Source organism: Microcaecilia unicolor, chromosome 2 (assembly GCF_901765095.1).
Source record: "Microcaecilia unicolor chromosome 2, aMicUni1.1, whole genome shotgun sequence".
NCBI classification, from domain to species: Eukaryota; Metazoa; Chordata; class Amphibia; order Gymnophiona; family Siphonopidae; genus Microcaecilia; species Microcaecilia unicolor.
Genome location: NC_044032.1, coordinates 225,088,546 through 225,101,223, shown reverse-complemented (window position 1 = coordinate 225,101,223; position 12,678 = coordinate 225,088,546). Strand labels below are relative to the sequence as shown.

Sequence of the window (12,678 nt, the reverse complement as noted above, 5' to 3'; positions counted from 1 at the left end):
TGTGCGGAAATGCGGTCTGTGAAGAAGACGAGGGATGTGCTACATGTCCAGCTGACTGTGGAAACTGCCCCCTGACAACAGATGTTAGGTTGGGAATTGCCATACCCGTCTCCCTAGTCTGTGCTGCCTTCATTTTAACAGTGGTGGTAAGCTTAAAGTTATATTCATTTCTGTGTAATTTCTGGCATGGTAGTGAATGCTTTATTTTAGGAATATGTTTGCTAGCCTATGGTAAGGTGCAGAAATCCAGCTGCTATGTTAACGCAGCTGCAGATAGCATAGAAAAAAAAACTTTTGAAAGTATTGTTAAATTTCCAAGAAATCTGCCTGCTTTGCATTAACCCTTGTTTTCTGTTTGTGCTGGTTTTCTCCACCCTTTCTCTAAACCTTCCCCCCGCTTTCCTTACTTCAGTTAATTTCCATGTTAGCTGTTTAAAGCAGGAATTAACACATTTTATTTATTTATTTATTTTTGCCATTTATATCCCACATTTTCCAATTAACGCTGTTTCAATGTGGCTTACAAGCATATTAGAGTAGTTACATTCGGTGAGCTGATCTGTGTCACTGGTATGGGGTCATATATGTTAGTTGCATGTTGGTGGGGAACGGTGGTCGAGCATGTTGAAGAATTTTCAGTGAAGGTAGAGTATTTTAGTTGACTGCTAGTTGACTAACCATGGATAAAGGTTATTAGTGGCAAAGATCAAGCTGACAAGGAACTTAGGTATGTCGAAGAATGTCAGTGAGGTAGAGTATTTTAATTGGTGGCTATTTGCCTGTCCGTGAAAAGAAGGATTAAGTTCGTCTTGGTGCCAAAGATCAAGTTAACAAGGAACTTACTAATTGACATGTTTAGACAGGGAATCTCCTGAGTCCTCATAAAAGAACTTTTTGAAGAAGAAAGCTTTTAGTTGTTTACTAAAATTCAGGTAGTTGTTAATGTTTTTAATGCTTTAGGGAGTGAGTTCCATTGCTTAGTGCATATTAGCTGTATTCAGGGCCAGCTCAAATATTAGGCAGGACTAGGCAATCACCTAGAGCATCAGCTTCTGGGGTGCAAAAGGACAGCTGGAGTCAAAGTAAAATAGGTCCTGACAACCACACAAACTCAAAATAGTAACAGGAGGGATTTTTACCAGCAGAAGATGAGCAGTTTTCAAATAGCCCATTTATGCAGATTGTTCTGAGGGGTGCATAGGAGCCAGCTCTGGGTGCTGTGGATGCTTAAGCACCTCCAATATTGATCAAATTCTTGAGACTGTGGCTAGGGACAAGTAATTTCCATTGGGTTTAACACCCACAATTATTGTTGGGGGGGGGGGGGGGTGGCAAGAGCTTAAAAGTTAATTGAATGGGGTGCAAAACTGAAGGTTTGTCTAGGACGCCTAATGTACCAGTCCTGATTGTATTTACTATGGCGGTCATTTTAGAAGGGCTATTCACGTTTGAGATATGCAGGAACCAGCACTTGGGATATGCACATCTTAAGCCTAAGTGCATGCTAATGACAAGGGGATGCAGTTAAGGTATGTTCAGGGTGGGACTCGAGTGTGCCTAGAAGATACACATTTATTCCTTATTTCAGAAAGGGAATAAACATGTATGCCCCAACACCTCAATGTCAGGATTTATACGTGCTCTGGCCCACGAACAAGTTATGGCAATGTGCTAGTTTGGGCAGGAGTGAAGACTGAACTTGCTTCCTGCCCAAACTGGCACCCTGCCAGAACAAGTTCATGAGCCCATTCCCCGCCTCTGTCATCATGCCCCCTGAACTAATTCCTCCTCTGATTGGAAGGCCCCCAACCAGAACCAGCACCCCCCCAATTGGAAGCCCCCCACCCAATCAGCTCCCCGATTAGCATGGCCCCCTGGCATCAGGGACCTCCTCCGGAGCTGCTTTCTCACCCCCTCATACCAGATCAGCTGATAGGATCCCTCCCCTCTCAGGTAGCCCCCATGCCCCAACTCACCCTTGGAGCTTACTTGGAGGATGCCATGGTAGTCCTCCTCTACTGCTGCCCTAGGAAATGGATCCCTTAAGTTTAGCAGTAGTCCTGTGAGAATATTGCTAGGGGTCAAGCTTCCATATAAGGACATCTCTACCTCTAAAAGTTGTCATATTAAGTGCTGCCACTTCTGTCTTTTGAAACATACGTGCCTCAATTTTTTGTAACAATTGTCACGGTCATTCTTGGTTGGTCACTTGGACACAGACCCAAAAAGTGCCGATCCCAGGACAGAGAACCAGGCCCGGAGATGAGGAGTTGGTATTTGAACAGGCAGTCGGATAGGCCCAAAACTTCACCTGCGGTGACCGCCATTCCCCAGAAGTTGAGCCCCTAGGTTCAGGCAGCCGGCAGGACTTAGATGGAAATTGGACTGGAAGAGGCTACCCGGGAAGTACCTGTATTGTCTGTGAGGAGACAATGGGGGATCCTGGTCAGCCAGTAGTGAAGGCAGGCTCAGTGACATCGCGAGGGAAGCTGACACCCGGGGCGGGTCGTCGCTGCGCACCCCCCCCCCCCGGGTGCAGCGCGGCGCACTCTCCCCCCTCCGGAGTGCAACCCCCCCCCCCGAAAACATACCTGGAAGGCGGTGAGGGGCGGGCGGAAGAGCCAATCCACCGAGTGCATGCTGCTGGGGGGTGTCGGCGCCTCGCTGGTTCCCTGCTCTCTCTGCCCCGGGGCAGAGAGAGCAAGGAACACCCCCCAGCGGTGTGCACCCGGGGCGGACCACCCCACCGCCCCCCCCTTCCTACGCCACTGGGCAGGCTGCGGTCCGGGTAGGGTCCAATTCAGGCAGCGGTCGAGGCAGGCAGCAAACCAGAAGGCAAAGTCAGGTTCAGGCAGAAGTCAGGACAGGCGGCAATGCAGGAGGCAAAGTCAGGTTCAGGCACAGGTCAGGGCAGGCAGCAATCCAGAAGGCAAAGTCAGGTTCAGGCAGAGGTCAAGTCAGGACAAGTCAGCAAGAAGTAACGTACCAGTACAAGCCAACAAGGTTGTAGCCGAGGCAAAGAAGCAGTGATTCCTGGTTTTAAAGCTGAAGGCATCTGACGTCAGAGGAGCGCACACCCACAGGTACACGCCCAGATTGTAGGTGCACCGGATGTAGACGCCCAGACTGTAGATGCGCTGGAATGTAGACAACATGCCGGAATGTAGACACCCAGGAGGGAAGGGATCTAAGCGCGCAGTGTCCAGGTCAGGAACGCCGTGGGCGTGTATGTTTGGCTTAGCATGTTGCACTCCAGGTTTGTGACAACAGTGACTCTCCCTGCTTTCCTGCTGAAAACCCCTCTTCAGAAATTGCCCTAGTAAAGTTTTGTTTCTAATATCCCTTTGACTGGATTTTTTTTCTCTTTGTTTCTTTAGTGGTTTCAGTACCAGAAGCAAAAGATGTTTTGGGATGAAAGCTGGATTATAGACTACTCACAAATTAAACAAGGTTTGTAAATCACAATGATAGCATTATTCTTCCAATTTCTAGAAGATATTAGAATAATCAGTGTCAATGGAATGAAAAATACATTCAGACTTTAAAAAAGGCATGAGCTTTCAAGGACCAGACTCCACTTTGCTATCACCAACAAAACACACTGGATAATGTATTTATTTATTTATTTATTTATTTTAAACACTTAGTGCTCTGTTTACTAAGCTGTGCTAGCATTTTTAGCGCAAGCTAAAAAAATTGGAAAAGATTTAAAAAATACAAATAATTGAGTTTTTAAAAAGTTCCTTGTCTTGTCTGTGAGGAGACAATGGGGGATCCTGGTCAGCCAGTAGTGAAGGCAGGCTGTGGTCCGGGTAGGGTCAGATTCAGGCAGCGGTCGAGGCAGGCAGCAAACCAGAAGGCAAAGTCAGGTTCAGGCAGAGGTCAGGATAGGCGGCAATCCAGGAGGCAAAGTCAGGTTCAGGCAGTTGTGCATGCCATGATAGCATCAACTGGATTACTGTAATGCACTCTACAATGGTCTGACTACAAAGGGTCTGCACCAGTTCCAATTGATTCAGAATGCTGCAGCAAGACTCATAGAAGGTTGCAAGTGATGTGACCACATCACACCATTTTTGCAAAGCTTTCATTGGCTACCAGTACAATACAGGGCTAAATTTTAAACTCTACGTCTGATGTTCAAGGCCCATAAAGGAAATGGCCCAAGTACTTGAAGAACAGGATGACCCTCTACACACCTCCAAGGACACTAAGGTCCTCCCAAGGAGTATCCCTAACCACACCCTCTGTAAAAGACATTACACGATGTGATACCCTCAAGCGACCCATGACTGGAGTAGCCCTACACTCTGGAATGCACTGCCTGAAAGGCTCCGCTTAACACAAGACTATCTATACTTCAGGAAGCAGATGAAAGCTTGGCTCTTCAACCAGGCCTTCCTGCACATACTGCAGCAGGACATGTTTATCCACTCCTACATTTAATCATCTCTCTGACCTCATGTGCAACTTTCTTTAAATTAGTCACTTTATTTTCTAATTCCTCTTACTCTCTTACATATGTTCCATCTTTGATTATACCCTACGCTGTTTATTAAAATGTTCCTATTACTTATTGTGTTGACATTGTAAGTAGTACACTATCCTGCTTATAATCGAACGAGAAAAACGCCCAAGTTCCGACCTAAATCGGGAGATGGACGTTTATCTCACAAAAACGAATAATGCGGTATAATCGAAAGCCGAACTTGGACGTTTTCAACTGCACTCCATCGCGGAAGCGTACAAAGTTGACAGGGGCGTGTCGGAGGTGTAGTGAAGGCGGGACTGGGGCATGGTTATCACCCGAACAGAGATGGGCGCCTTTCGCCGATAATAGAAAAAAAGTATACATTTGTAGCTAGAATTTAGGGCACTTTTCCTGGACCCTGTTTTTTCATGAATAAGGCCCCAAAAAGTGCCCTAAATGACCAGATTGCCCCCCTGAAGGAATCGGGGATGACCTCCCCTGACTCCCCCAGTGGTCACTAACCCCCTCCCACCACAAAAAAATGATGTTTCACAACTTTTTATTTTCACCCTCAAATGTCATACCCACCTCCCTGGCAGCAGTATGCAGGTCCCTGGAGCAGTTGTTAGGGGGTGCAGTGGACTTCAGGCAGGTGGACCCAGGCCCAACCCCCCTACCTGTTACAATTGTGCTGCTTAATGCTTAGTCGTCCAACCCCCCCCCAAACCCACTGTACCCACATGTAGGTGCCCCCCTTCACCCCTTAGGGCTATAGTAATGGTGTAGACTTGTGGGCAGTGGGTTTTGAGGGGGATTTGGGGGGCTCAGCACACAAGGGAAGGGTGCTATGCACCTGGGAGCTCTTTTACCTTTTTTTGTTTTTGTAAAAGTGCCCCCTAGGGTGCCCGGTTGGTGTCCTAGCATGTGAGGGGGACCAGTGCACTACGAATCCTGGCCCCTCCCACGAACAAATGCCTTGGATTTATTCGTTTTTGAGCTGGGCGCTTTCATTTTCCATTATCGCTGAAAAACAAAAACGCCCAGCTCACAAATTGTCGAATAAAACATGGACGTCTATTTTTTGCGAAAATACGGTTCGGTCCGCCCCTTCACGGACCCGTTCTCGGAGATAAACGCCCATGGAGATAGACGTTTTCGTTCGATTATGCCCCTCCACGCCATACTTTGTATTGTTATTTGAGTATTTTTACTGCTGTAATTTTCTATTGCTTATGTTTGATTTATTCTTACTGTACACCACCTTGAGTGAATTCTTTCAAAAAGGTGGTAAATTAATCCTAATAACTATATAAATAAATCTGAGATCTGAATGATGTACTACTGCTCTTTTAATATTCTGATTATGTCTTTGGCTAAATGACTGAAAGACAACAGGCACACCAATTTGGGATCTTCATTCTTGACAACTTTTTAAAAATAAATTCCAGTATTGGACAACTTTGTTTTTCTGTATCCTCTTCTAACAAAGTGTTCAGGATAACCTCTTTCTACAAATGTATAGGTCATGTATAGTACATGGTTTCCTATGATGTAAAAATTGACTTAATAGGTAAGTTATTCAAAATCTGATATGAAACCTTTGGAAATAGATGGAAGGCTTCTGTAGATGGAGTACTAAACTTATCACCATAATTCTTAATCAGAATATCCAAATATGCTCTCTTTTCTGGACTGATTGACATTTGGAATTTCAATTTTTCATCCTTAGTGTTTAACCATTTTAGAAATTACTGAAGATTGCTATTATCCCCTTTCCACAAGGCCTAAGTATCATTGATATAGCTTTTCCACATGCATATGTTTTTAATAAAAGGATAATCTATTAAAAATGTCTCTTCAAAATTTGTCATGCACAAATCAGTTATATTGGGGGCCATACTTGCCCCCATAGCTGTCTCCTTAATCTGCATATAGAACCTTTAGAGGGGCATTTTCGAAAGGGACGTCCAAGTTTTGATGAGGATGTCCTCGCAAAACGTCCCCTTCTAGGAGTGGGGAAACCCGTATTTTCGAAACAAGATGGACGTCCGTCTTTCGGGTCGATAATACGGTCATGGACGCCCAAATCCTGAAATTTGGTCACCTTAGAGATGGTCCTACCTAAACTTGGTCGTTTGTGATTTTTGGCGATAATCGAAACCGAGGAAGTCCATCTCAGAAATGACCAAATGCAAGCCATTTTTTTGAAGTCTTTAACCTTCACTTTTGAATGAACCCTCTCTACATCTATCTTAATATTAAACCACACCAACTGGTGATTACTGGATACCAGATGATCACCTACTAAAACATCAGAAACACTTTCCCTGTTTGTAAGCACTAAGTCCAGTATGACTCCATCCTGCATGGGTTCCATTACCAACTGCTGGAATAGTTCCCCCTGTAGAGAATCCAGGTTCTCCCTGCTTCTAAAGGACCCCACAATAGGGATACTCCAATCTACATCTGGTATTTTAAAATCACCCATTAGTAGTACTTCCCCTTTCACAGCTATATTTTGAATGTCATCAATTAAATCTCTGTCCATTTCTTCTGTCTGTGAAGGATGCCTGTATATCACACCAATGTAAATACATCTGCCAATCCTTCTTTCCAGATTGACCCACAGTGCCTCTTCCTTATGCTATAGGCCCTGCAGCTGTGTGGCTTTAATATTATCTTTAACATATAATGGCACTCCCCCTTCCTTTCTTCCTACTCTGTCTTTCCTGAGCAGATTATAGCCTGGTATAACTATCCCAGTCATGGTTCTCTGTGAACCATGCTCTGTGATCACCACTAAATCCAAATCACCCTCGTCCATCACAGCCTCAAGATCTAAAACCTTATCCTCTCTCGGTTCTTTCACTTCTTTCATGAAGGATTCAAGCTGAAGACATCTAGAACCAGCCCCTCTCCTGGGATTCCATTTTAAGCTGTAATTGGAGCAACAGCTTTAGTGACATGATGTTTTCCAGCCATACTGCAGTTGCAAAAGTATTTGCACATGTAGAAAGAAAACAGAAAAGGCTCTACCAAAGTCCCTAACATTTCCTCAGCTGTCCTGTAGGCTAAAAGTGGCAGCTATTTTCTTTTGTCTAAGGTCTAAGTCTCAGAAGTGTGGGGACTACACTTTCAAAAGAAAGTTATCCCAAATCTGGTGATGGTGTCTGACGATCTGAAGGCGATGAAACAGTGCGACAAGGCGGTGGCTGCGTTCAGAAGGATGCTAGGCTGCTTAGAGAGGGGTATAACCAGCAAAAGAAAAGAGGTACTGATGCCCCTGTACACGTTCATTGGTGAGGCCCCACTTGGAGTATTGTGTTCAGTTTTGAAGGTCTTATCTTGCGGTTCAGAGAAAAGCAATGAAAATGGTAGGGGGTTTACGTAGCAAGACGTACATGGAGAAACTTGCTGACCTACACATGTATACCCTGGAGGAAAGGAGAAACAGGGGTGATATCATACAGATGGTCAAATATTTGAAAGGCATTAATCTGCAAACAAACCTTTTTGCAGAGACAGGACGGTGGTAGAACTAGAGAACGTAAATGAGAGTTGAAAGGGGGCCGACTCAGGAATATTGTGAGGAAGTAATTTTTCACTGAGAGGGTGTTAGATACCTGGAATGCCCTCCCACAGGAGGTGGTAGCAATGGAAACTAACAAAATTCAAAAATGTGTCGGACAAACACAAAGGAATCCTGTTTAGAAGGATCGGATCCAAAGAAGCTTAGGGGAGATTAGGTAGGAAAGCCAGTGCTCGGCAGACTTCTACGGTCTGTGCCCTGATCGAGGCTGAATAGACTTGGATGGGCTGGAGTGGAGCTTTTCAGGGGTTATGACAACAACTTCAGAAATTTTAGAACAAGGCCAGTGCCAGGCAGACTTCTACAGTCTATGCCCTAAAAAAGGCAAGGAGAAATCAAGATCAGGTATAAATATGATGCATCACTTCATACCATATGTAATGAGTTCATCTTGTTGGGCAGACTGGCTGGATCATACTGGTCTTTATCGGCCACCATCTACTATGTTACTATGTATGTACAGTATCTCCTTCTGAGACTGACTTTCTATGTAATAAACCCATCCCAGAAATGTCCTGGAGCTGCTCCTTTTTTTCCAGGTAAATCTAACCAACTTGCAATAGAAGCCGGGATAAAAGCCCTATCCTGTCTCAAAACAGCCCAGCATGAATTCCCAAGCCCCTATGAAACTTCTCCGATTCCCTAACAAGACCAAATCCACTACCTTATATATAAACTCAGTCCTCAATCTCATTTCCAATCCTTTGGACTGAATCCCTTGCCATTTTGAAGGGTATTCATCTTCACAGCATGAGAGACCTCCTTCCAGTACTGCTGCAGACACCAAATAATGTCATCTACTAGTCATTCACTAATGAAGGTGAGAGAGGTTCAGGTTTAGGGATATATGTGGAGGACTACCAGACTTCATAGGCTAGGCAGATAAGAAATTCATGTTGGAGAAGCTTCATTGGCAGTTGGGGTTTGATGTTGGGAGTGATTGGGACTTGACATTGGTGGGATTTGTGGAGAGGTCACAGCTTCATGTTGTGTGTGTGTGTGTGTGTATGTGTGTGTGTGAATATCATGTTGGTTTAGAGCTTCTTGCTGAGAGGCGCTTTTATGTTGAGCATAGTCTGGATGGAGCTGTTAGGAGCTGTATTGGAAGCAGGGCATAGATTAGGAGCCAGGAACTGCATTCATCAGATGGGCCATCTTGTAGAGAGATAAAACACGCCATGCTAACTTGCCATTTCACTTTGGGGATTTCAACATTCATTATGTGCATGAACTATGAGCTTACATTTTTTTTGGAGTGTATTCTGTCTTTGACAGAGTCTTTCTTACTTTACGTTCATATGTGGTTATTTTTTCAATTCAGATCATGTGATGCAGAGTGCAATGGGGAGCAGTGTAAGTGCACTACATGCAGCCAGTGACTCCAATGCCAGCCGTATCACCACATTCAGCTCATGCACAGCAGTTGTTAATACTTCTAAGAAGCATTTCTTCACTCCAACTGGCATTTAGTAGGTTTGCATGAATTATAGTTCCCCCCCCCTTTTTTTTTTACATTGTATTGTGTATTGTAATTCTATCGGTATTTAGACTAGTCTGCTCTGCTCCCTCTCCCCTCCCCTACTCTTCGTCACTTGAGAACCTAAGTAGATTCATATAGGACAATCAATGTTACTTCTATTTATTTTACAGCCATCAATTTCACTTTTTTTTTTTTTTTTTTTTTTTTTATTTTATTATTTTATTAAACTTTTAACAAACATAATTTCACATTTATGAATGATAATACACTATATAGAAATATCCAACAGAAATAATTTCTAAACGCAAGTTACAAACTTTATATCGACCACAAATTAAAGAAATGATCCAAGAGGAAAGATTATTCAAATAACCTAAAAAGAAATAAATCAATAACACAGTTTACAATGGTGCGCCCGACTTGGGTAGTTCCACCAGCTCCGGTTAATCAGTGTACATATAGGATTACACCTTGACATTTACTTCCTCCCTACTTGTTACAAATTCCTCCAACTGTTTGGGATCAAAGAATTGAAATTGTTTAGATTGAAATACAATTCTACAAACACAAGGGAATTTCAACAGGAAACTAGCTCCTATTGCCAAAGTTCTTGTACGCAAAGCCAAAAAGGCTTTACGTCGTTTTTGAGTTTCTCTTGATAAGTCAGGATAAATTCTTATTTTAGACCCCAAAAAGTTTGAATCCAAGTGTCTTAATGAGAGCCTCAAAACTGCATCCCTATCAATCTCTAGAGCAAAGGTAACTATTAGCGTTGCTCTCCTCGTAATGACCTCCAGTGATGATTCCAAAAAGGCTGTTAGATTCATCTCTCCACCCTCTTGAGGAAATTTTTCTGAAACCCTAGGGTCAGTTTGTAAATAAAATGCACGAGTAATGGGTGGAAGAGAAGTGTCCAACATACCCAGTATTTCTACAAGATATTTTTTTACCATTTGTACTGGAGATACCAGAGGAGAGCTAGGAAAATTTATTAACCTTAAATTAAGTCTTTTAGACTGGTTCTCAAGATATTCCAACCGTCGTGAAGTAAAATTCTTTTCTTTAATCAGTGATTGAGCCAAAAGTTCCATCTTAGAAGTTCTTTCAGTAAGACATTTTACTTCTTCGGTTTGAGAGTCAGTCTTTTTCATTTGTAATAATGCAGCCTCTGATAAAGTTTTAATAGTCCCCGCATTTTTAACCACCAAAGATTGTAGGGAGGCATATGCAGTAAAGGTTAAATCCCATAGTGACTCTAAAGTCACTACGGCTGGCTTTTCCATTTTCCCAGCACTAAACTCAGGGAGTGGTGCATTAGCAGCCAGCTCCAGGGTACTCACTGTCTGTGAAGACAGCGTCAAAGATGGTAACATCACTGGAACTTCTGTGCTAATAGCACTTTGGTCTTCATTCGTCTCCTTCTGGCTCCCTCCCTGTGCACATCGATCTCCATTCCGGGCCGAGGCATCTGGGCTCTGAAGAAAACGTTCACTTCCTGGTTGCAGGGGCGCCGCACGTTCGACAGGGCTCAGAGAAGCCCCGTCTTCACTGACGACCAGCGTCGAAGCGCCAGCCTCATCGGAAGGAGTAGAAACTCTCCCAGGACCCAGTGCGATGTTGAATTCCTCCATTTTCGCTTGGCGTAGCTGGTTGGACCCGCCAGGGAGAGAGGGAATCTCCCTGACTTTGCCTCTCCTTTTTCCCATAACGAGAATCAGGTAAGAAACCGCTAACCGCCGCGTTTCAAGGAAGGAGACAGATCGCGTCTGGTCGCGCACCTCAGACCGTCGCCATCTTGGATCCATCAATTTCACTTTTAAAAAAGCTTACAGTACTTACCAAGCATTGTCTCTCATTTTGTGTCTATGGAAAAAATAAATATAGTCCTATGTATGGCATGATATATTCAATTTATTGCATACTATACACATTTCTTAGTGTAATATTATGATATTCCTAGACTTACAGAACAGAACAATTCAGGAACTAAGAGGCTCATCATGTATAACCTTTGACATAGCTGATGATGTCATAAATGCAGCGAGGATGATTTCAATGATACATCATCTGTTGCTCTTTTATGCTCTAATGATCAGAGGAGGTATAAATATGAAAGAGTGAAAGGATGTTTCCCTAAACTACTTAAGATATATAAAAAAAATGAATTTTTAGATTCTGGTGACATCTGAATCTCAGTGACACAAACGCCCTGTACTTCCAGACACTTTTTTTTATATAACAAAAAACCCTACAATAAACACCCTTACCACCTATGCAGAAAACCCGACAGAGGTCTGAGTATGAGCTATCAAATTCCCAAGTCTTGCTGACTGCCTTCACATAATGACTTTATTGCATATCAACATGTCAACATGCATATTGAGCAGGCAAAAAGGATGCCCACCCTTAGCTTAAGCACTGGGACTATAGCTTGTGGTAGGCTATAATGGTACAGTAATAGACCATGCTAAACCTTTTCATGGACACAACTGCAGTAGGTGATAAACCATAGAAATTAATGAAAAAGAGGACTTACTATGGATAAATGGGCCCCAGAAGATGGAAAAGAGATAATGTGCTGCTATTTTTATACCACAAACTCTATATTTAAATTGAGACGCCTGCAAAAGGAAGCAAGAGAAACACAACTATCACAAGAAAAGCTGCAAAAAGCAATTGATGCACATTTAATATCTCTAATAAGACAACTACAGTGTCAGAACAGGTTGATATTTGGAATACACACAGCTAAGACCTTAGAGAAAACAGCACCACTAAAAAAGGTCTTATGCCCCACTCACAAACACGCACCTTGATTTTCTCCAGAAATTGCATTGATTTTCTCTAGAATTTCCGACCCTAAAGTGCGAAGGACAGAAATTGGAAAGGAGATAGCATAAACTTTACCTGGATGAGGACAGGCTAAACTGTAGGAATCACATGACAAAGTACCACCAAGCCTTAACAGCACCCAAAAAAACAATATTTCTCTCAATGCATTGAACAGGCTGCCAATTCAACCAAGCACCTGTTCAGCATAGTAAACAGCCTACTGCCTACCCTACAACAGAACCAGCCTGGCCAGTCAAAACTGAACTGCAAAGATTCTACTGAATACTTTGCCAACAAAATTAAAAG

At 43.2% G+C, this 12,678-nt stretch overlaps 1 protein-coding gene across 1 annotated transcript in view; it reads left to right on the top strand.

Moving 5' to 3' along the window:
• The window catches only part of LOC115461921 (atrial natriuretic peptide receptor 1-like), a 145,895-nt gene that overhangs the window by 28,962 nt on the left and 104,255 nt on the right, over positions 1 to 12,678 (top strand). Inside the window, exons 7-9 of the mRNA XM_030191971.1 lie at positions 1 to 146; positions 3,378 to 3,450; positions 9,382 to 9,529. Coding sequence (XP_030047831.1) covers positions 1 to 146; positions 3,378 to 3,450; positions 9,382 to 9,529 — 367 coding nt within the window. The remainder of the gene's footprint in view (positions 147 to 3,377; positions 3,451 to 9,381; positions 9,530 to 12,678) is intronic.